Below are 22,175 nucleotides of genomic sequence, written 5' to 3'. Positions count from 1 at the left end.
CTCATTATGCTTAAATGGCATACCTCTTTCATTTCCACAAGTACACCCTGCCCTCCCAGCAATCCATAGCTTTGGAGCAATAATCATAACCCCCATAAGAAATGACAAGTTGCCCCTTTCTTTATGACCAAGACCGTATCACATACAATATTGCTTCCACAGGATTCAGAGCTGTCATCTTTAAATATTTTCCCCATTATTGCCGTGGCCAGGAAGCTCAGTTGGTTAGTGTTATCCTGATATGCCAAGGTTGTGGGTTCACTCCCTAGTCAGGGATGAATGCATGAATTAAGTGGAACAAAATGATGTTTCTCTCCTCCTTTCTAAAACAAATAAACTTTAAAAATAAAATGTTTCCCAGATTATGAATGTAATAATGTAACTCAGTCTGCAGCAGAGAAACACAAGAATACTATAGGGGGAACAATGTTTTACACCCTTGTGCTAAACCGTACTCCCTCCTCTTCAATTAGCTTTCATTTCTCCTATCTTCTAGATCATGGAAAGGCTAGCACAATTAACTTTAAACAAATTTTTATTACACAAAGGTCACATAATTGGATATTTCTCTACTTTGTACACAATTATTCTTACTCTCCACAGAAAGGCTGCTTCTTCACTTCTCATCGGGTGATGGCAAGCACTAAAATCCTGATTTTAACAGAATAGTAGTAAAAATGCCTCAGTGATTTAAGTTGAAAGCAGTACATTGGTACATGGCTCTTGCACTTAGTTATCAGGAATGTACAAATGTATTTTTATTCAAAAATACAAAATAAATTATCTGTAGGCATGGACAATGACAGTAGTAAACCATTGCATGTTGTCAACTGAAACCAGTAACTGATGGTTGTAGTGATTTTCTTGAGCATCAGCCAGCCTTTTCTTCAGTCATTTCCTTCAAATGACTTCTCTGAAGTTGTAGGTGAGGAGCACAGCCTTGAGCTTCCTCTCACAGTTCTCATTAATGGTAAAGCACTATTCCAGGATTAGAACATGCCACCTCCCATGCCACCTCCCATGCCACCCATCCCACCCATTCCAGGGTCTTTCTCTTCTTTAGGAATTTCTGTGACTACTACTTCTGCTGTTGTTAACAGAGAGGCCACTCCAGCAGCATCCAATAAAGCAGTTCTTACAACCTAGGAAAAGAGTTTGATAAAATATTACTTTTTACTTAGTAAAAAATGAGTAAGACTTACCAATCAGTTATTGAAAGAATTTTCAGAAAGTGATCAACTATTTACCTTAGTTGGATCAATGATTCCTTTTTCCACCATATTCACAAAATCTCCAAGCATGGCGTCATAACCGACTTCTGAGGAACTCTGCATAATTTTCTCAACTATCAACGATCCCTCAACACCTGCATTCTTGGCAATGGTCATTGCAGGAATTTTTAGTGCTTTTTTAATAATCTCTATACCTATAAAGAAAACAAGTTTTAGCCACTTTAATTCTTTCTTTTATAAATAATACAACACAATTCAACTTGTGAGAGTACTGATATAGGAAAATTCCAATTGGAATATACCACAGGCCAAATCACTTCCCCTGAAAGTTATGACGCACCTTTTATCTCTCTGACATCAGTGCTATTGTACTTTTGTTATTCTGGAAATTGCTTTGTGATTTGTTGTTCCACTAGTGGGCAACATTATTCTAACAGAAAGATTAAAATCAGGTAGCACATAAACTCATTTGTAAGGTAACTTTTTACCAATTCTTTGATCTTCATTAGCTGGAGTTAATGAGTCCAAGGCTGGAATGCACCGAAGCAGGGCACAGCCCCCTCCCAGAACAATGCCTTCCTCAACAGCAGCTCGTGTAGCATTGAGGGCATCTGTTACTCTGTCTTTCTTTTCATTCACTTCAACATCACTTGTCCCACCAACCTAAAGATTAAAATAAATCCAGTTAGTATGGCTTTTCCAGTTTAAGATGCTGACAGCTGAGGGTCATTAGCACCTAGTTTACTTAAAATTTTATATATATAATAAATATCTCCATGAGGAAGCTAATCCCCTGAACAAGAGAACCCAAGACGACAACAATGCAACCTCACCTTCAGCACAGCTACTCCATCGGAGAGTTTTGCCAGGCGTTCGTTTAGTTTTTCCTTTTCATATTCACTAGTTGTGATATCTAACTGCTCGATGATTTCTTGAATACGTTTTTCAATTTGAGCCTTGTCACCTTTTCCTTTCAAGAGCATGGCATCATCTTTGGTCACAATGACCTCTCCAACTTTTCCTAAGTCATGTGGCTGAACATCTTCAAGATTTAGAGTCAACCCTTCTTCTCCAAATACCTACAAAAATATTAAAAAATGAACAAATTTCAGTTATGGTTTTTTCACTATACTAAAAGTTTATTAATAACACATCATGTAGGTGTTTTAATGAAAGAAACATCTCATAATACTATTATTTCTTTGAAATGTGAGATTTCAAGACCACTGAATATAGTCTTCATTTCCAACTTCTCACTTAACCCTCAACATTTGAACTTGATTTGAGAAAAGTGTAACCTCAGGAAACTCATCCAAGGTCACAATTTGGGTGGAACCAAAACTAACTCTTAAGTCCTCTGTCTTTTTACTATATTCTTAAAAATAGATTAGTCAATAAGACCATTCATGGCAAAGTAGAGAAGGGACTGTAGCACAACTGAATGCAACCTCCACCTCCCAGACATCCAACAGAAACAAAGATTAAGTAAACATTTTAGCTGGTGGTATGTGATTGTAAAAAATGTAAATTCTACATATTAATTTTAGACCTAGAAGTATAAATAAAATTCAGTAAACCAACATCACATTTTACTTACCGCACCACCAGTAGCAATAGCCATGTCTTTAAGCTGGTTCTTTCTATTGTCACCAAAACCTGGAGCCTTGACTGCTACAACCTGAAGACCAACTTTTAGCCTGTAAAGAACAGTAATTTATAACATTTAAGCTAAAAACAATGGTATCTATTTCACCGACTGGAAAAAATCAGCATAATTACTAATATTAAATTTGGGGGTTATCTAATAATCACTTACCCCATGGGTTCCATTTAGTACTCAATTAAGTTGCTATTAAAACTAAGTTTGAGCAAGCAGTGTTCTTAACTTAGTTCCTTTATAAATGTCAATATTGCTGATAATAGCAATTTGAGCAAGTAATGAACACTTAGAATATACAATCAGCCCAGCCGGGCGTGGCTCAGCAGTTGAGCGTCGACCAGGATCCAGGTGATCGGGGTTCAATTCCCGGTCAGGGCACATGCCCGGGTTGCGGGTTCCATCCCCAGCCGGGGGTGTGCAAGAGGCAGCCGATCAATGACTCTCTCATCATGGATGTTTCTATTTCTCTCTCCCCCTCTCCTTTCCTCTCTCTGAAATCAACAGAGATATATTTAAAACAAACACAAACAAACAAACAAAAAAAACTCCAAAAAAAAGAATATACAATCAATGAAATGTCCACTTGAGGCCTGATTGTGAAACAAAGGGCTACACAAACTTCAAGACAGCTGGTCTATTTTATTAAAAAGCCAAATAAAAATCAGAGGAATAAGCTCTAATGATATGTCAAATAAATCAGTCATCCAACTATTCAGTTACCAACAAAATGGCTCAGTGAAAACCATGTAAGCCTATTGTCTTACGTTAGCCTCAAACTCCACAAGCCCTAAGTCCTTTTTATAACCCAAAAAGCAAACCCACGCTAACAAACACTCCAGGTTAAGTGCTCTCAGAGCTTCTGGAACAGGTCAAAGTGTGCAATCTCTAATGCATACACATCTGTTATTTCATTTGTGCATTTCCATTATAATAAAGTCAGAGCCTCTTACTTCTGATATACCTCAATTCTAACATTAGGAGAAGTATGCACTTTAGTAATGCCCTAAGATTCTATTTACAGCATTAACATTACCTGTCTTAAAGTCAAAAGTAACACATTAAACTATAGATTTTACAAATTAAGTGAACAGACCTCACTTTATTTTAGGTTGAGTGCCAATTTGTTTCAGACTATTTACTAATTAAAATTTTCTTTTGCCCTGGCCAGTGTGGCTCAGTTGCTTGAGCACCGTCCCATGTACCAAGAGGTTGCTGGTTTGATTCCCGGTGAAGGCACATGCCCAGGTGACAGGTTCAATCCCCAGTAGGGGCATGCAGGAGGCAGCCAACTGATGATGTTTCTCTCCATCAATGTTTCTCTTTCTCTCTCCCTCTCCCTTCCTCTCTCTAAAATCAATAAAAAAAATTATTTTAAAAATACATATATAAAATTTTCTTTTAAGAAATTTTGTAAAACACTGCTGATTACACTTAGATCTAGTTTTTAGTATGGTAGTTATTTACTTATCACTTCCCATGAAAAATTATAATTGTGAAAGTATTTTTTCCAGAAAAATCTTATTTTTATAAAATAAAAACAAAATTTAGTCATTTATCTACAAAACAACTGTAAACACTTATGTAAACCAAGTATCACCACTGCTTATTACCTATTCAAAACAAGTGTACTTAGAGCTTCTCCATCAACATCTTCAGCGATTATGACCAAAGGCTTACGGTGAGCATTAGCAATTTCAAGAGCAGGTACAATGGACTGAACACTGGAAATTTTCTTCTCACTCAGTAGAACATAGGCATCTTGGAATTCACATTTCTGACCTGCAAACACAAAGAATATTTCAATCCAACTTTAGAACATTAGCATTCTGGAAATGACTGAAATTTATGTAAACGAAAAATCTATAAATCAAAGTTCCGGTACATTTTAAAAGTCACTGATAAGTTCATGTTTTTCCTCTTCATTTCTCATACACTTTTAAACTTTCGGAATATATGACTTATGTTTTCAGAGGTATGACACTGACTAATGCCAACAGTCCGACACTTAGCAAATAACATTTTTAAAATATTTCAGTTATTGACCTGCTCTTACCTTTTGCTGTATTAATAAAGTATGGAGAAATATAGCCTCGATCAAACTTCATGCCTTCAATAATTTCTAATTCATCATTCAGTGTTTTTCCATCCTATGAAAAGAATCAAATAATTAGTTGTATGAATTTCATTAAAGAAACACAAAAACTGTAACTATAGACCAGATTTAACAAATCAACCTGACTTATCTTAAGTAACCCAGGTAGGAGTATGTAATTGCCCCAGAGCATCCAACTCTACTTCTGAAAAAATTCCCCAGAACCCACATTTTAATTAACTTTTACAGTTAGAAGACAGTATCATTTAAGCTAGGATGGATTCATTCCTGACAGCAAAAGCTGGTAATTCACACAAAGCACAGTCAAGGACTCTATTCTATATAGGTGCTGCTATTACACATGAAGGAATAAAATAGAATATACTTTTTGAAACATACAGATCAAATTTTTGTATTTGGAAAACTCAAGCTTTTATCATCAGACATTTCATTTCAAGCAATCATGGAAAACACTTGCCTTTACTGTGATGACGCCTTTTCTTCCAACCTTTTTCATTGCATCAGAAATTATGTTGCCAATTTCTTTGTCTCCATTTGCAGAAATTGTAGCAACCTGAAATAATCAAGTTACCTTTCCAAATTAAAAGGTAAGGCTAGTGTCCCTCAATCAACTCCCCTGCCTTTTCCTAGTAACTTCCAAATGGATACATCCATGGGGGTGGGACAACAGGGGAAGGGGACTTATGTTTTAAATTGTTTTTCAACTCATTATTTGGCTACATTACTTTCAAAAGACATGAAACAAACATGCAATTATTCTTTTAAACAAAAACAATGAATAAAAAAGCCTGACCCCCGCCCCCCAATTATTATTTTCCCTTGGCAAACATGGCAATACCACAACATAACAATGGCTGGCTGAAGAACATTTTGTATACATACAAATGAGTCCTACTCATTCACAGTATGTAGAAATAAAATGGCAGCCCATTAAGACTCATATCACGATCATGAAATTATTTTTAAATGTTTTAGCAAGCATTTAGTAAGAAAAATGCTTCCACTGTTGATGATTGAGTAGTATTGTTATTCTGTCACTGGTGTATGATTTCCACAAAATAAAGTGTTATTAAAAAATCCCTACCTGAGCTATTTCTTCAGGGGTTGTCACAGGTTTAGACTGCTTCTTAAGTTCAGAAATTACCGCATCAACAGCTAACATCACACCTGGGTAAAGAATAAATGTCATTACAATACTTATTCTTTAATGGCTACAAGTCACATGAAATTTGTGATTTAAATGTTTTTACCCCTTAACAGTGTTACACTGCCATGCCAGTACTTTTCCAAATCACACAGTTGGATGGCATGCACTGAAACAGGAACTTTAATCAAATTCCACAACACCAAAATATTTTGAAACTAAGACTAAAAAAAATTGAGGTGTACAATTGTAAGAATCTCACTGTTCAACTCATTCTGTGTAAGTCATTCCCAATCATGTTGCATGTTTCCAACAGGGCCACCCAACACTTCTCCCCTCAACTGAATAACACAAAAAAGGGCCAAAATGGATTACAGTCCTTTACTTTCAGCAAGAATAACTCTCAAGAATAAGGAATTTCTTGTGGCTATGCCCCTACTGGTTTTAATTATGCAAAATGTGTTCATTTAATATGTAGTTATGAACCTACAAAATATTGTTTTAACAGTCAATAACACCACAATATGGATTTATGAGGAACCCATTTTGTTCAATTGGGACTAGCGCTAGCTCTTTCCTTCTTTGAGACGTTGTGTAGTTGTGTAGTAGCAATGACCATCTTTGGGAAATAATCTTAATAACCTCAGTTAATAATTGTTAGTGATTTACAGTCAAACTGCTTCTTAAAAAAAAATTCTCACCCAAAGATGTGTTTGATTTGAGAGAGCGACAGACATTGATTGGTTGCCTCCTGTGCGTGCCCTGACCAGGGACTGGATCGAACCAGCAATCTTTTTGGTGTATGGGATGATGCTCCAACCAACCAACCAACCAACCAACAGGACTTACGTCTCTATCACTATGAAGCTCATGCTGGGGAGCAGATCTTTAAAATGGTCTAGCTTCCCAAAACAAGCAATAATAAAATGCAGACCAATAACATAGTATGTACTGTTAAGAGGTAAGAAAAGGCCCTGGCCAGGTGGCTCAGTTGGTTAGAGTATTGGCCCCATATGCCAAGGTTGCAGGTTTGATTCCCGATCAGGGCACATACAAGCAGCAGCCAATGAATGCATGAGTAAGTGGAACAACAAATCAATGTTTCTCCCTCTCTCTAAAATAAAAATAAAAGAGAGCGTTAAGAAAAAACTGCTTTAAAAAACCGGTGACATCCTGGGTGACTTAGCTTCTTAAGCCTTACTTACTAAAGTAAAACATTAAAACTGTATAATCTCTCTCTGCTCTAATCCCCAGAAGTTTTCTATTTTCAAGGTACACAGTACATGCTGTATCTTCCACTACAACTAGTGGCTATGGGGGGGGGGGGGGTTAAGTGGGGGTGGGGGTGGGTAGAGGTATAAGAAAGCCTGACAACAGGAAATGTCTTAGTCACAGTTTCCTCTTTAACACCAAATACAGTGCCCACCACATTCAATAACTGTTTGCTGAAGGAATACTCAGCATGAGGATTTTTAGGAGAGAGGAGAAATAAGAATCAACTTTCTAATATAACTTAATAGATAGTTCAAATAATGTGGTGACAATGAAGAGACAGTCCTACCTCTCCTGATTTCCACTGGATTAGCACCTTTACTAATCTTCTCAAAGCCTTCCTTGGCAATAGAGCGTGCCAGTACAGTAGCAGTGGTGGTGCCATCCCCAGCCTCTTCATTTGTATTATTGGCAACATCTTGAACAAGTTTAGCGCCAATATTTTTATATTTATCTTTTAAGTCAATGGATTTTGCAACAGTCACACCATCTTTTGTTACTTTGGGACTTCCCCAGCTCTGTTCAATAATCACTGTTCTTCCCTATAATTTCAGAGAGAAAAAATGTTACTGAATCACACATTTGAAGTACTACTTAGTTTAAAAAAGAACAAGCAGTCTTTATAATAAGGCAATTACTTGAAAGCCTCAACATATTATCAGATCTCCAGCATAAACCTCAAAGGTAAATTCATCAATGGTCTTAGTTTACAGACAAAATCACCTCTGTGTTGCCAAATGCATAACTTTGGATAAGGTATTATAGGAGATAAAAATTCTAGAGACTAAAAGATGTTATAAAACAGGAGCATTTGAAATCTTACTTCCTGGCAATTGTCATTAGTTTGGCTCAAATAAACTCATAAAAACTCTCAAAAAAAAAAAGATGTTATAAAACAAGAACATAAATAAACCAATATTAATTTGGTAGATTTGAAACTTGCTTTAAAATTTAGTTACTAAAATACAAACTATGAGACAAGCACAGTGCTTAAGGGTTGTTCAACCTTAAATCTCAAACATGGTGCAGAGTACTGGCAGCTTTTGGTTTGAACCAAAGCTGCTACTTGGGAGGCATGCCAATGCCCTATTTATACAGTTTGGATCACTTTGATTATTTGAATTGTTTTCAACCTAAAATGAACCATCACTCAAGTGTGCACAACCTTCAAGGCCTCTTCATTTGTTACCACTCACTCACCAATCTCTTCATGTTAAATGAGACAAAATTTTAAATGTGCTTTGAAAAAGAAGGGACAGCAGAAAAAATCAGATTACGACTAGCACCTTCAAGAACATACTGAGGTATTATAGGAGATAAGTAACATTCTTCCCTTTATGCTTGGTACTAACTACTGGGAAACAATCCAAAATTTAACAAAGGTAGGCAAGCAAGATTAACTACCTTGAGTTTAAGAATCCATCTTGAGATATGAGTTACCAGTGGATTACATCATGTATTGTACAAAATGAAGTTTCACAAATTCAGCAGAAACAGTTTAAGTTTTAAGACTATTATATATAAGCAAAAAATAAAAATTAACCATTGTGTTACTTACATACAAATTTGGTTCTATCAAAAATGGATACCCATGTACTGTTCAAGTTCAGCGTGACTGCCATCAGTAAAATATTTTTCCTTAATTAACATTACTATAAATTGCGACAAAATAAAAATACTGATACCTTTGGCCCCATAGTAACAGCTACAGCATCGGCTAAAAGGTCTACACCTTGAAGCATTAAGGCTCGGGCATCTGCACCAAATTTTACATCTTTGGCATAAGCCCGAGTGAGGTGAGGAGCCAGTGCGCTGGACACTGGCCTAATCTGGCGAAGGACTTTGTGTAGTCGAAGCATTTCTGGGGAGAGGAGGAAACAAGCATATCATCAGTACATCAATACTAGCATTACCGGGGATGCGTTATAATGCCAACGTGACACCTGAGCAACAGACAAGTGTCAGACGTGAGCTGGGCTGACCTCTGCCAGCCACGATACCTGGGCCATGGAATGCGCCTCGGCTCCAGAACGCCATGAGCCAGCACAAGTCTGAAGAAAGGGCCGCCCCCACGCCTGACCTACAGCACCAGCACAAAGCACACCCATCTTCCTCCTCAGGCCACCCACCCCTGCTAAGGACTTGTTAATCTTTCACTGCTAAAATGGCCTTCAGAGCCAACGCATTCCAAACACGCCTCTGATAAACCAAGTCTGCAAGAAAGGGGCAGGTTAGAAACCCGGCGATCAGGGGAGTCGAAATATTCCTGACAGTGCAAAAATCTGTTTCGTCAATGTGTCTTCAGGGCAGCCGGCTAGGCCGCTACACTAGCGGCTGCGGCCCGGCCCACTCCGCGCGGCCCCACGTGTCTTTCCATCCGAACGCCCCGAGCAAGGTCAAGGGTGGAGGCGCCGCACCCCGCGGAGTCCGAGGGGCCAAAGGCGGTTCCCACGCGGTTGCGACCACCCTCCCCGGAGCCCTGCAGTCGGCCAGGAGCGAGTTGCCTCGGAAAGCCCACGTGAACACACTCCCCCGACTCCACGCACCCTCCGGGGCAAGCCCTCCCCCCTACGCCCTGCCCCGCGAGCGATCCACGCGCACGTGATAGGCACCCGCATGAAGCCGCGAGGCCTGGGCTAGCGGATCCGGGCCTGCGGCGCTCCGGGGAAGCGCAGGCTCTCTACGGCCGGCCCACTCGGGCACTAGCGCAGCCAGGAGAGGCCCGCGCCGGGCTCCGTGGCGCCTGCGTGCGGCGGCGCGCGGAGGCCGCGTACCTGCGGGGCAGTGGCCAGGCGTGCGAGCGGCGAGGCGGCCCGTCGGTGGCGAGTGAGGGACAGGGTGCAGGGCGCACACGGCAATGAGCTAGTGTCCCCGCCCTCCAGCGCTGCCCCCGCCCCGCGGCAGCGCGGCCGCGGGCGCCTCCCACCCCGTTCCCGTCGGCCCCGGCCCCGCAATCTGCACGCGCCGCGCGCCAGCCCCCCCCACCTCCCTACCCGCGCTGGGCCAGGCCGGCGGCCTCAGCCGTCTCGGCCGACTTAGGCTGGTTCCCGGGCGGCGCTCGGTTCTAGAACTTTCCGGAAGGTGCCGCGCTCCCAGTGGGTCAAGGGTCAAGTTGCGTCATTTCCGGAACGGGGCGAAGGGAAAGTACTTTCCCCGGGCAGAAGGCCTAGAAAAGCCTAGAAAGAGCTCCCCTTTCCTTCCGCCTCCCGGTCGTCGCGGAAGTGGCCCGCGCCGAGCCCTCCGCACGAATCGCGGCGCGCGCCGCTGCAGCCGCCCTCTCTCGCGGGGAGGGGCTGGGGGCGGGGGGCGGGGGGGAGCACGCCTGCGCGCTGGGCGGCCTTTGCCCAAGTTCACGTGGCCAGCGGGCCGGACTGCGGGTCTTTGCTTGCGGCCGCGGCGCGAGAGCGGAGTACGAGCTGTGGCGGTCGCAGTCATGGTGAGTCGCGCGTGGGCTGGAGGCCCGCGGGCCCCGGTCGGCCTTAGGCGTACCGGGAGCCCAGAGGGTTCTGTTGAGAACAGTGGGAGGGGGAGGGGTCACTCTGGGACCCGCACCTGCCGAAATCTGGGGACACCAGGCTCGCTCACCTTTCCCTGCGCCGAGGGCTGTGCCCTGGCGTGCGCGGCGGGCGTGTGGTGGAGGGGCGGGCGCCCGGACGCGCGCGGCCTCTGTCGGTGTGTAACAGGGTGGAGAGAGCGTGGCCTTGGGCGCAGAGGTTGGTTTCAGTGTTGCGGCAAATGCCCTGAAGAACCTAAGGAAGGAAAATACTTGACCTTGGGGTAAACTAAGGTTACCTTTACAGCTCGTCTAGCTGCCGACGGTACGTAGGGAATGCAGAGTAACTCGGAGTGTAACGCGGAGCTTTCAAGTGCGTTTCCTGAGCGAATAATCTGCGTTGGGTTGTCTTTGAAACCACGTGTGGTGGTTGATCTGTAACGTTTAGGATGGCATTGCCCATGTAGAGTATAATCACATACCGGTTTTTGTTTCACATAAAATATCTCTCCCTGCAGGCAGGACAGGCGTTTAGAAAGTTTCTTCCCCTCTTTGACCGAGTATTAGTTGAAAGGAGTGCTGCGGAAACTGTCACCAAAGGGGGCATTATGCTTCCAGAAAAATCTCAAGGAAAAGTATTACAGGCAACGGTAGTAGCTGTTGGATCGGGCTCTAAAGGAAAGGTAAGTGGGAGCTAAAATGGAACTATTTTTTATGTGAGGTGGAGGAGAATAAAAGTGCTTGGTTTTTATTAAAAGTAGCCTTTTAAGTAGTTTGTATTATTTTCAGATCATTCCCTAGTTCAGTCATGTCTGATCTGTCTCTTTAACGAAATGATTGTAAAATAAAATTGCTCATTTTATATGAAGGGGAGTTTGAGAATATTAAAACCAATAGCTATTTGGTAGCCTGGTATGATCAGTGTTTTCTTCAAATTCTGAATTTTTGATAAAACAAAAAATTACGCTTGAAGATAATTGCTGGGGGCTTTTAAGAATTGGTCTTATCTCTAACACCGAAACTGCCCTAATCCATTAACCACTTTACCTTATGCGGCAGCCCTATGAGAGGAACAGGTGGGACTATCCTTGCAGATAATGTCCAATTAACTGGTGAGATCTCAGACCTCTAAAAGTAGCAGCCAGAATATACAGTAAATGCCCCTGGAGTCAAATATGTTAATTGCATTGTTGCAGTTGCCTCCAAGAAAGTTCTAGCACAGCCAGGAATAGGAAGCCTTTCAGAAGTGGGCCCTATGCTTCAATCCCTCTTTCCAAATCTATTTTTGAGGAAAGGAAATTGAATCGCAAAAGACATATGTTCAAATTCAGGAAATTTTTTGTTAAATGTTTGCTGAAGTGAAACATGACCATGTATACATGGTTTTAGAAACTGGTTTCACACAGTCCATAGGTTGCTATGTTAATATTTAACCATTAAAAAATTAGCCTAAGTTAGCTTTCCCTGTATAACTTCTTGAACTTTTACACAGAAATCAGGTTTTAATTTAGGCCATTGGGTGGTGGGTATTATTTCAAAATGTAACTGTCTGGTGATACCTTTGAATAAAGAACTAGAGTTGTAGATATTATTATATCACTTCACTGCCAAGTCCTTTTTTAGTAATTTATGAGTGAGCACATTTGATTAACAAAGGTTAGGTGTAACTATTTGGTGAGCTAGATGTTTTTGCTAATAAATATCCTTATTTTCTTAAGGGTGGAGAGATTCAACCAGTTAGCGTGAAAGTTGGAGATAAAGTTCTTCTTCCAGAATATGGAGGCACCAAAGTAGTTCTAGATGACAAGGTGTGTAACTTAATAAAAAAATTTTTAAAAACTTAATTTTTAAAAGTTAAGTGTTTGCTGATTTTTTTCTTAACTAATGGTTTCTCTGTTTGCAGGACTATTTCTTATTTAGAGATGGTGACATTCTTGGAAAGTATGTAGACTGAAATAAATCACTACTGAAATGGCATCATGTGAAGCTGCCCATTCCATTGAAGTTCTGAAATCTTTCATCATGTAAATAATTTCCGTGTCTCTTTTATAATAAACTAATGGTATCCAAACTAATGACATCTAGTGTCTCTTAAAATTTAGTTTCACTGTACTGACATAAACATTTCCAAATAAAAGTATATAAATAAATGGTTTTAGGGTTCTCTAGTTTATGCTTTTTTTCTTAAGTAACCAGAGAATTCTGGGAAAAGGGGCTTCAATTTTCACATTGAATTTAGCCTTACTATATAGATGATTGCTGAGACAACGCCATGGATTTACACTTACTTTTTTTTTTTTTTGAGAGACAACAGGCATTTATTTGACATCCAAAATAACAGAATGAGTCAACATAAGAAATGTCCAAACCTGTAGTGAAAGTTTATGCTCCCCAGAATGGCATTTTGCAGGAGTTTTTTATGCAGTTGAGATTAAAGAGGAAACTAAGGAAGATTACATGAAGGTGAGAAAGAGCAAGATGGGTATTGAATTAAAAAATAGTTAAGACTGGTCTTGAGTGTTTGGCTTTAGAAGGAGGGGTCTAAAGCATTTAAAAAGTGTGTTGATTTAGATGCACAGAAAGGACACAGCTTGCTTAAGGCAATGATAAACCTTCCTATTACATGCTTGGGGTGTGACTACCCACCATTACCTGCTCAGGAATTTATAATCAGATACCCTGTGAGGTTTCTTTCTGTAGAACCACTCTTTCTGTCCACAAAGCTGCTGTACACCCATTCAGGCAGAAACACAAATAGTGTCCCATTAAGAAGGTGAAAGCAAAGGGTATAGGAGAAAGGGAAGGTGAATAATGACTTGAACAGAAGGAAGGCATTTCTATAAGTGCAGATAAGCTAATGATGGTAATTCTAAAGCATGTTAATCAGTGGGGTAGTGAAGTGTATTTTCCTGTTAGCTTTGCAAACAGTTTAAATACAGTGCTGCGTTAGGCCCAATACAAAGATTAATTTGCCCACTTGGAATATTCTAAAGGTTTAAAGAGGAAGACTTGCGAGGCAGTTCCACTGGGATGGCAGCTCCAACTTCAAAAAGTACCTCCATTTATCTCATTTTTCAAAATGTTACAGCCTAATGATGTTGACTGGTGAGGGCACTGCTACACACAATCATTTAGGGTCCCAGACTACCTACCAGCCCTACTGCCCTCTGGGTGTTTGGAGCCACTCCATGGAGACTCATATAGGAGGTGTTTATGGTCCAGGTCTCGAAATGGAGTACTTCATACCTCCTTAGTGTTAATCAGGAAATTCCAGACTGATTGGTTTAAAATTTTACTCCTGGGAGAGAGAACCATGAAAATGTCTCAGCTTTTTTTTTTTTAAAGTCAATAGTTCCTGGCCAGATAGCTCAGTTGGTTTATACACTAAGGTTGCAGGTTCAGTCCCTGGTCAGGGCATGTGAAAGAAGCAACCAATGAATACATAAATAAGTGGAACAATGAATCAATGTTTCTCTCCCTCTCTCAAAATCAATAAAAAAAATTCTTTAGATAAAAAAGTCAAGTAGCAACATTTTAGCTATAACAAGCTTATCCTGCACTATAGTTCATTTATGGAATCTAGTATTTCATATTTAGAAAATTTTAATGAACATTTCCAGTTTTTAAAACTTAATACTACCACATAATTTACTTGGCAAAAAAAAATTTCAAGGCAAGGTATGTAAGCTAATTGGCTGAGTGCCTTCTATATGTCAGGTTAGGCACTGTGTGATAAAACACTTCAGGAGCACTTTCTGGGTCCTGGCTACTGTTGCAAATACATATATCAATTGGTTTAATCTTTCAACAACTCTATGAGCTAGGTAACTATCATTTTGCTGACAAGGAAGGTGAGGCACCGGGGTTAAGTAATAATCAAGATCACCTAGAGGCAAAGCCAGGATTTGAAGTTAGGCAATCAACCTCCAGGTGACGCTGTCTAAAACTTAAACCTCTACAGACTCTGCTACTTTGTCAGCTAATTCGAAGCACTTGATACACATTTCGATCCTGGTGCTAACCACTGTGGTATGGGACAAGTGTGTGTGTGTAAATGTCTGGCAGTTAGTAGGTATCTGGTATATAGTTTGTTGAATTTAACAAAGGAAGCAGATATAGAACTGGATAAATAGCTTGATTCAGCTATAGCAGCTAGGAAGAATTAAGATTTGAACCCAGACAATCCTCCAGAGTTGATTACCACCCCCTAAAACCAGCTATGAGCTATTTCTGTCTTGGTGGTCAAATTTATTTAAGTTCCTTACAAACTAGTCTGATCACGTCTTAAAAGTTGTGTCCCATATTTACCTTGTAAAATTGAAATCTCAATGAAGTTATAAATGGCATGTAATATGGTCTCAGCTTTTGACAATGCTCCCATCAGTAAAGTGTATGTGCACGTATTTACATTTATGAACAAGGTGTTGGGTGGCATTTGTTATACTAAGGCTTAATTTTTGTTATATTTAGGTACAGGAATTATAATTAAAAGCTCTAATTTTACAGCATGCAAGTGGGTCATCAATTTCCTTCCGTGCAAAGCTTGATAATGGGATTCGCAGATCCTAACCTTGTAAGCACCGATTTCCCTCTGTTTTACCAGTGAGAAAATTGCCTGGGAAGAGATGAGGAAACTTGTTCAAGGCCATGGGGCTGGAAACTTGCAGAGTTAGGAATCTAATCCAAAGGCCTTGGTTTCCCCATTCCCAGATTTTGTTTCCTGAAGACCCAAGTGAGTTTTGAGACCTAAGATGACAGTTTCCAAACCTTGGTTCATCCTTGGAATTACCTGGCGTACCTAAAATTTCAGAGTTCCATTCATAACCTAAATTAGAAGGATGAGAGAACTTATTTTACTTTTTGTACCACAGAAGTAGTCCTGTGATGCTTGTTTAGCAGAATTAGTAAAGAAATAATTTTATGCTGAGATTATATTGGGAATAGGTAAAAAAAAATTGGCATGAGACAGGCCCAAAATAAGGACATTGGGGGTATGGGACCATGTTTCAGAACAGTATGTTATCATGTACCTTTTGTTCAACAGAAAAATAATAATGGAGAAAGGTAAACAAAATAGGTATAATCCTATATGTTTACTGTTGACTTATTTTAAATATATTAGTGTTACTATGTGGTCGGCAGTTAGACACGAGCAGAGCAAGGACAATGGGCCGGGTACAGAAGGTCACCAGGGCAGAAAGCCCTGGGTGCCTAGCAAGGGGCAAAACTGGAGATACAAGAGCCTCATCTCCATGGAAACCCTTCTTCCCCTAGCCTATTGCTCCTCATGCAGTTTAGATCCTCTGACTTTTCATATCACTGGTCCTTCGGTTCAGACCCTCCCCTGACCTTCCCTCCCCTGCCGTGTTGCCAGTCATGCCGGTTAGACCCTCTTAGAGGGAGAATGAACAAGGGGGCCAGAGAATAGCCCCTAAGTATTAAGCCCCTGGACAATGAGATTTTGACCCACATCAAATACAACTAGACCTCAGCTGTGTTTCATTCAGCTCCGGGCCCAGGAAAGCAGCCAGCAAGCGACACCACGGCTGACATCAACACCAGCTGCATTGACTAATGACCCCCTGTCCTGATGCTGATCAATCAGGAGAGACCAGACCCTGAAAGGACACAACTGGAAAGCTGATGAATATTGGGATCCTCCCCTGAGACCTCCAGATACTCTCAAGGAGGAGGACCTAGTGTGGCAATCTTTGGGGAGCACACCAGGCCTTTCTCTACCCCCTTCACCCAGGTGTGATTTCCTTGCCTCTCTCTTTTTTCTAAGTTCAAAGGGCTCTTCTTTTGCCTCTGTAACTTGTTTCCTGAAGCCCATTTCTTCTACAGCACACTCCTACCTCTGTGGCTTTCTAAAAATAAACTCCTATAGTTTGAGTCTTGACTCTGAATTATTTCTTAGCCAGAACTCAAGCAGGGAGGTTGCTGAGCCAAAATCTGGTCGGACTTCACCAGTCTAACACCTGGTGCTGTTATTGCCGCCAATAACTACATGCAACTGTTTCCTGTAATTAACAGCCTTTCCTTTTATTTACCTTCATGTGACTACCAAAAGTTTCAGGTTGGCAGGCAGAAGGGTGCCTATTCTCTGAAATTGAAGGCAATGGGTTTTAAACACTGGCCAAAAAATGTTTGACTGCCATTTCAACGCAGGGAAATAGTTACATGGATGCCTAAATTGCCACTTTCTGCAAAAAGCTGTGCAATTCTGGTGTCAAAGACTAGACAGTCACTACTCATAATGGCTGTTGCAATTCCCTCATGAATAGATCGAGGGGTGTCTTCCCATGTCATTCGCCGCTTATGACCACTTAGCTCAAGGCGATAAGCAAAATTTTCAGCTTGCTTTCGTGTTCCTATCAGCTGCACAATTGCAAAGTACTGGTGGTGCCGGTCATACTTCTCCTGTTTCTTCAAGACTAACATGAAGTGAAAGCCAAAGCACGACTGCATCATCACCCAGTCCACAGACCCGGGAAGATTGATGTCTGTAGCAAGGAAGACTATATTCTCTCCCCGCAGGGTCGTGATGGACTTGTGCTGATGCGCCAGATGCGACATGACAGCGTTCAGGGAGCCTTGCCATTTACAGGACGCGCCGGGGCAGGGGCAGGGGTACAGCCGGAACGCGCACAGCTCTTCGTGGTTTGCTTTTTCTGTGTGGGGCAGAATTATTTCACATCCCGAAATTGCATGCTTACAAGGGAAAAGTATTGAGTTGGCCACTTTCTCCATAGCCAAGTTGCGAATGGATCCCAAGGGGCCCCGGCAGGTTGGACAACAGGTGAGCTTTGGGCGACAGTTGCTGCAGACAAGATGGCCCCTCTGACACTGAAGCGTGGGTGGCAGCGCGTAGTCAAAGCACACGGGGCACTCGAAAAGGCTGGCCAAGTCGTGGTTGGACGCTGTGGTGCCGGCCACCGTGGGCACCCTCCGGGGCGGCGCGCACTTGGAGGCCCCGGGGGGTAAAGCTGCTGCGGTCCGGCGGCTCATCTGCAGGAGTGTGGCCCAGGTGTTCCACATTCCCAGGGCGCACGCTTGGGAGAGTCGAGAAAGGACCCCGAAGTACCTGAGAAACGAAGCCTGGGGAAACCGAGGCTTATAATAAAGTACCGGAGCCTCCGCGTCGAGCCCCTGGCGCAGCCTCCTCCCCAACGACATAAACAAGGGAGGAGGCTGCATTCTTGCCAGCGCACAATGAAGGCGGGGGCGGGGGAGAACGCGGTGCCACCGGAACCGCCCGGGCGCGGGACACGGCCGCGCCGCCTGCGCTCAGCTCGCCGCCCCGGCCCTGCGCACCCAGGGCGCCCGAGCGCGGGCGCGTCCCCAGCGCGCCGGGCCCACCTGGCGGCCAGCAGGCCCTTCCCGCCCTGCCCGCAATGCCCTTTTTTCCAGCTGAATAATAAAGACTCCATTGTAAATTTATACCACATTTTTCTTTATCCACTCATCTAGTAGACCGACATTTAGATCGTTTCCACGTCTTGGCTGCGGTGAATTGGACGTTTAGGCGAGTCCTCAGCTTTGCCGTGGGGAATGGTGCTGCGAGAAGCCCCAAGTGCTAATCTCTCTTTGAGATTCTCACTTCAATTTTTGTGGGTAAAATACCCAAAAGTAGGATTGCTGGGTAGATCTGAGAGTTATATTTATAATCTTTTTGAGAAATCTCCGTCTTGTTTTCCGAGTGGCCCCACCATTTTGCATTCCCACCATGGATCAGAAGGTTTTACATATTAGCGGTATCAACTTGTCACATTTGTTTCCTTATTTGATGTGCAGGTTTTTGCTTATTAGCCAGTCAAATCTCATTCTTCCAGTACTTTTTTCTTTTGAACATGAGTATTGATCCATAATTTATTTTAGTGTATGGTACATGTGTCTTTGTTTTTCTTTTAACCAATGATGACTTTATTGTCTCAGATTCATTTATTGGATTATCCATTCTTACCACCACCACGCTTTTGCTCCCAAAATTTGAGCTATCATCTTTATTGTACATTAAATTTTAAAACAAGTCTATTCCTGGGTTTTATAGTCTTGTTCCATTGATCTATTCCATCACATTGTTTTCAACATAAAGTTTGATGTATGACAAGGCAAGTCTTCCCTCTACTCTTTGCAATGTGCTTGCTTGGCTGTGAGCACTTTTAAGCTTCCGGGTAAGGACTGCCAGCTGGCTCTCCAGAGTGATCCTGAGTCATGCCTTTCCTATCAAGTTAATTGCTGTTTTCACACCATCCACACCAAAATGGAGTTTTGAACTTTTATTTATGTGACCAGCATTTGCATGTTTTCCTTTACCTTTAAGCAACCCACATGAGAGAGACCAGTCATAAAAAAAGGCCCTGATCCCGTGTTGCTTACATGCTAATTTTGTGACATTTGACAAATGACCTAACCCCTCTTATTTTAAGAATTAATTGTTTGAACTCTATAAATCCAAATAATTTTGTAACAGTTTTTATAAAGAGAAAATAATTTCCGAATATGTTGAAAACATATAAAACCATATATAGGCACTAATTTGTTCAACGATGAACATATATTCCCATGCTTCCCTACGTCTTCAGCTTTGCTTGGCCTAGAATGAAATCTCCTGCATCTCCATGATGGCTGATGGAGTCACAGACTTGGAAATATTCAGTAGCAGAAAAAAGGGACCACCACTTTTGTTATCTCTTCAAGAGCAAAAAAAACTTCCTCCTAAGAGCTCCATCAGATAACCTTTCATATCTCTTTAGGCTAAATTAAGAGTTGCATGTTTATTTTTTTAAAAAGTTGATTTTAGAGAGAGGGGGAGAGAGAGAGAAACATCAATTTGTTCTGCTTATTTATACATTTGCTTGTTGATTCTTGTATGTGCCCTGACTGGGGACTGGACCTTCATCTTTGGCTTATGGGGATGACACTCTAACCAGCTGAGCTACCTGGCCAGGGACATGTTTATTCTTTAAACATTGGCTTAGACCAGCAATTTTCAACTGGTGTGCAACGGCAAGAATTTTTTAAAACACGAAATACCTGACTATTTAGTCAGTGGCACTGACCTCTTTTCCCTTAGATTGTTGTCAAATGAAAAAATGACAACAGCCAACACAACAATAGCCATCCCTAGCCATCCCATATGAATGAATCAAAATTATATCTATATTTTTTGTCAGATTAGCAAAATGTATTTTTTGGTGTGCTGCAGAATTTTAGTAATTAGTTTATGTGTGCCATGAGATGAAAAAAGTTGAAAATCACTGGCTTAGACCATTAGGGATTTATAATTCAGCTAGAGATGGGTTTACCTGTCCCCGGGCATGTAGAGAAAAATGGATACTGAACAAGACCAAAGTCTACTTACAAAGAACATGTGTAAGGGGAACGATAGCAAGTAGGCAACCAACACGGGCTGCTTCAACACTTAAGACATTTTACTTTGTAGTATTGTAGTCTACACATCCCCCTTTCCCATTCATTTTTACTCTTTGAGGAAAGGAGCTTATACCTCTTATTCATGTTTCTCAGCACCTGCTCAGTGCCTTACTACACATAATGGGCATTCACTATTTTACTTCGATTTAAAAATTCCCCAAAGAGCCTAGCTGGCATAGCTCAGTTGTTGAGCTTCGACACATGAACCAGTTCGATTCATGGGTCAGGGTACTTGTCCGGGGTTTTGGGCTCAATGCCGTATGGGGAGTGCAGGAGGCAGCTGATGAATGACTTTCATCATTGACGATTCTCTCTCTCCCTCTCCTTTCCTCTCTCTGAAATCAATAAAAATGTATTTAAAAAATAAAATACAAAAGTCCAGATGAAAAAGCCTTAGTATTCATTTAAAAAAAAATTCCCAAAGAGAATTTCATATCGGATAGAGACTTTTGAAATTACTTATGATATTTGGATTTATAAAATATTTTCTTCTAAAACTTCAAGAGACTTACAGGAATATTTACTTTTATATTTGCTTTCATACTCTATGAGGTAGAGGGGAAGAAATCCTGTGCATTGTTTTCATTACCAAAAAAGAAACTTTTAGCCCTGGCTGGGTAGCTCAGTTGGTTAGAGTGTTGTCCCAATACACCAAGGTTGCAGGTTTGATCCCTGGTTAGGGCACATACAAGAATCAACCAATGGATGCATAAATAAGTGGAACAACAAATTAATGTTTCTCTCTCTCTCTCTCTCAAATCAATTACTTTTTTATTATTATAAAAGGAAACTTTTGATACCTTGTTCAAAGTCTTATAATCATCAGGCAAAAGAATCTAGATTTTCTAATCCCAGCCCAGTTATTTTCATTTGTCTGCATTGCCTTTGAGAAGCATACTTCTTTAACCAAAATATTCCAGTTTTTACATTATTAATGTGACTGTTATTACTGATCATGTTCTTTTTTTTTCTTTTCTTCTTCCCCCCTCAAATTAACTCTGGTTATATAACTTTTGTTTAAAGGTCATAATCTGAAGACTGAGAAAGGAAGTAAAATGTGAAGGTTATGAGCTGGAAACATTTCAGCCCTAAAGAACAAGGTTCTTCCTCTGAACAAGGCCAGAGTTGACATCACAATGCAACTTTATTGGACTTTTCAAAGAGATGAATGTGTACTTTGTTCCTGAATTTAAAATCAACTTATTCCCTTTTTCTCTTATTCTTTTCAAATGCGTTGAAACAGTATAACAAAATATGAATGTAAGAAAACATTAAGGTGAGCCCCTCAACTATAGGTAACTGATATTTACTGCTCAGAAAAATATTGACTTATGGGAAATTTTAACTTAATCCTGGGAGGTGGGTTGTCCACAGACTGAGAGACCTACTTAGAACTGGGCTCTTCACACTCACCCCATGTCTCGCATAGGGAGGCAACATTTGGGTGCCACTATCTTAGATTCTCACTGTATTTAGTAAGAGAACTGGTGATTTGCACATGTCTCCATTGCTAGACAATAAGCAATTTATGGTTCCGGACAGGGTCTTTTCATTCCCCTACTTCAGTGCTGAACACATAGTGGGGATTAATAAATATTTGTTGAATGAATAAACCTTTTGTATCTAGAAGATAGTGATGAAATGAAGAATTAAGTCTTTGCTCTTGAAAACTTACCAGTCTATACAGACATCTTCCAGAAAAAGGAATCTTAAGGCGAACCAACTTCCTAAAGTTCCGAGTATCTAACAATTATTCAGTTTTGCACCCACTCGGTTTAACCAACCTCTCCTCCCATCCTCACATCTTTGGATTATGTCTGTGACAT

The 22,175-nt window shown here is 41.1% G+C and overlaps 3 protein-coding genes across 4 annotated transcripts; 1 reads left to right on the top strand and 2 right to left on the bottom strand.

Moving 5' to 3' along the window:
• Positions 1–517: 517 nt before the first annotated feature.
• HSPD1 (heat shock protein family D (Hsp60) member 1) lies at positions 518–10,438 on the bottom strand. 2 transcript variants are annotated; one of them, XM_087819685.1, is made up of 12 exons: positions 10,415–10,438; positions 9,107–9,282; positions 7,711–7,963; positions 6,090–6,172; positions 5,463–5,558; positions 4,946–5,039; positions 4,503–4,671; positions 2,830–2,929; positions 2,066–2,311; positions 1,721–1,895; positions 1,248–1,426; positions 518–1,142 (listed from the first exon to the last, which is right to left on the bottom strand). In XM_087819685.1, exons 2-12 carry the CDS (start codon positions 9,278–9,280, stop codon positions 990–992), a joined length of 1,722 nt encoding a protein of 573 aa, XP_087675811.1. In that variant the 5' UTR covers positions 9,281–9,282; positions 10,415–10,438; the 3' UTR covers positions 518–989. The 2 variants fall into 2 exon arrangements, with proteins under 2 accessions (XP_087675811.1, XP_087675810.1); XM_087819684.1 differs by lacking the exon at positions 10,415–10,438 and adding an exon at positions 10,196–10,276.
• A 285-nt stretch (positions 10,439–10,723) lies between these two features.
• HSPE1 (heat shock protein family E (Hsp10) member 1) lies at positions 10,724–13,064 on the top strand. The gene is made up of 4 exons (XM_016220409.2): positions 10,724–10,857; positions 11,433–11,597; positions 12,633–12,722; positions 12,818–13,064. Exons 1-4 carry the CDS (start codon positions 10,855–10,857, stop codon positions 12,866–12,868), a joined length of 309 nt encoding a protein of 102 aa, XP_016075895.1. The 5' UTR covers positions 10,724–10,854; the 3' UTR covers positions 12,869–13,064.
• Positions 13,065–16,979: 3,915 nt separating this feature from the next.
• On the bottom strand, positions 16,980–18,047 carry LOC107542790 (E3 ubiquitin-protein ligase Siah1-like). The gene has a single exon (XM_016220276.2). It carries the CDS (start codon positions 17,950–17,952, stop codon positions 17,074–17,076), a length of 879 nt encoding a protein of 292 aa, XP_016075762.2. The 5' UTR covers positions 17,953–18,047; the 3' UTR covers positions 16,980–17,073.
• Between the last annotated feature and the right edge of the window lie 4,128 nt (positions 18,048–22,175).

The sequence above is a fragment of the Miniopterus natalensis genome, chromosome 8 (genome assembly GCF_054644295.1).
Source record: "Miniopterus natalensis isolate mMinNat1 chromosome 8, mMinNat1.hap1, whole genome shotgun sequence".
Taxonomy (NCBI): Eukaryota; Metazoa; Chordata; class Mammalia; order Chiroptera; family Miniopteridae; genus Miniopterus; species Miniopterus natalensis.
This window is presented reverse-complemented; position numbering and strand designations above follow the sequence as displayed.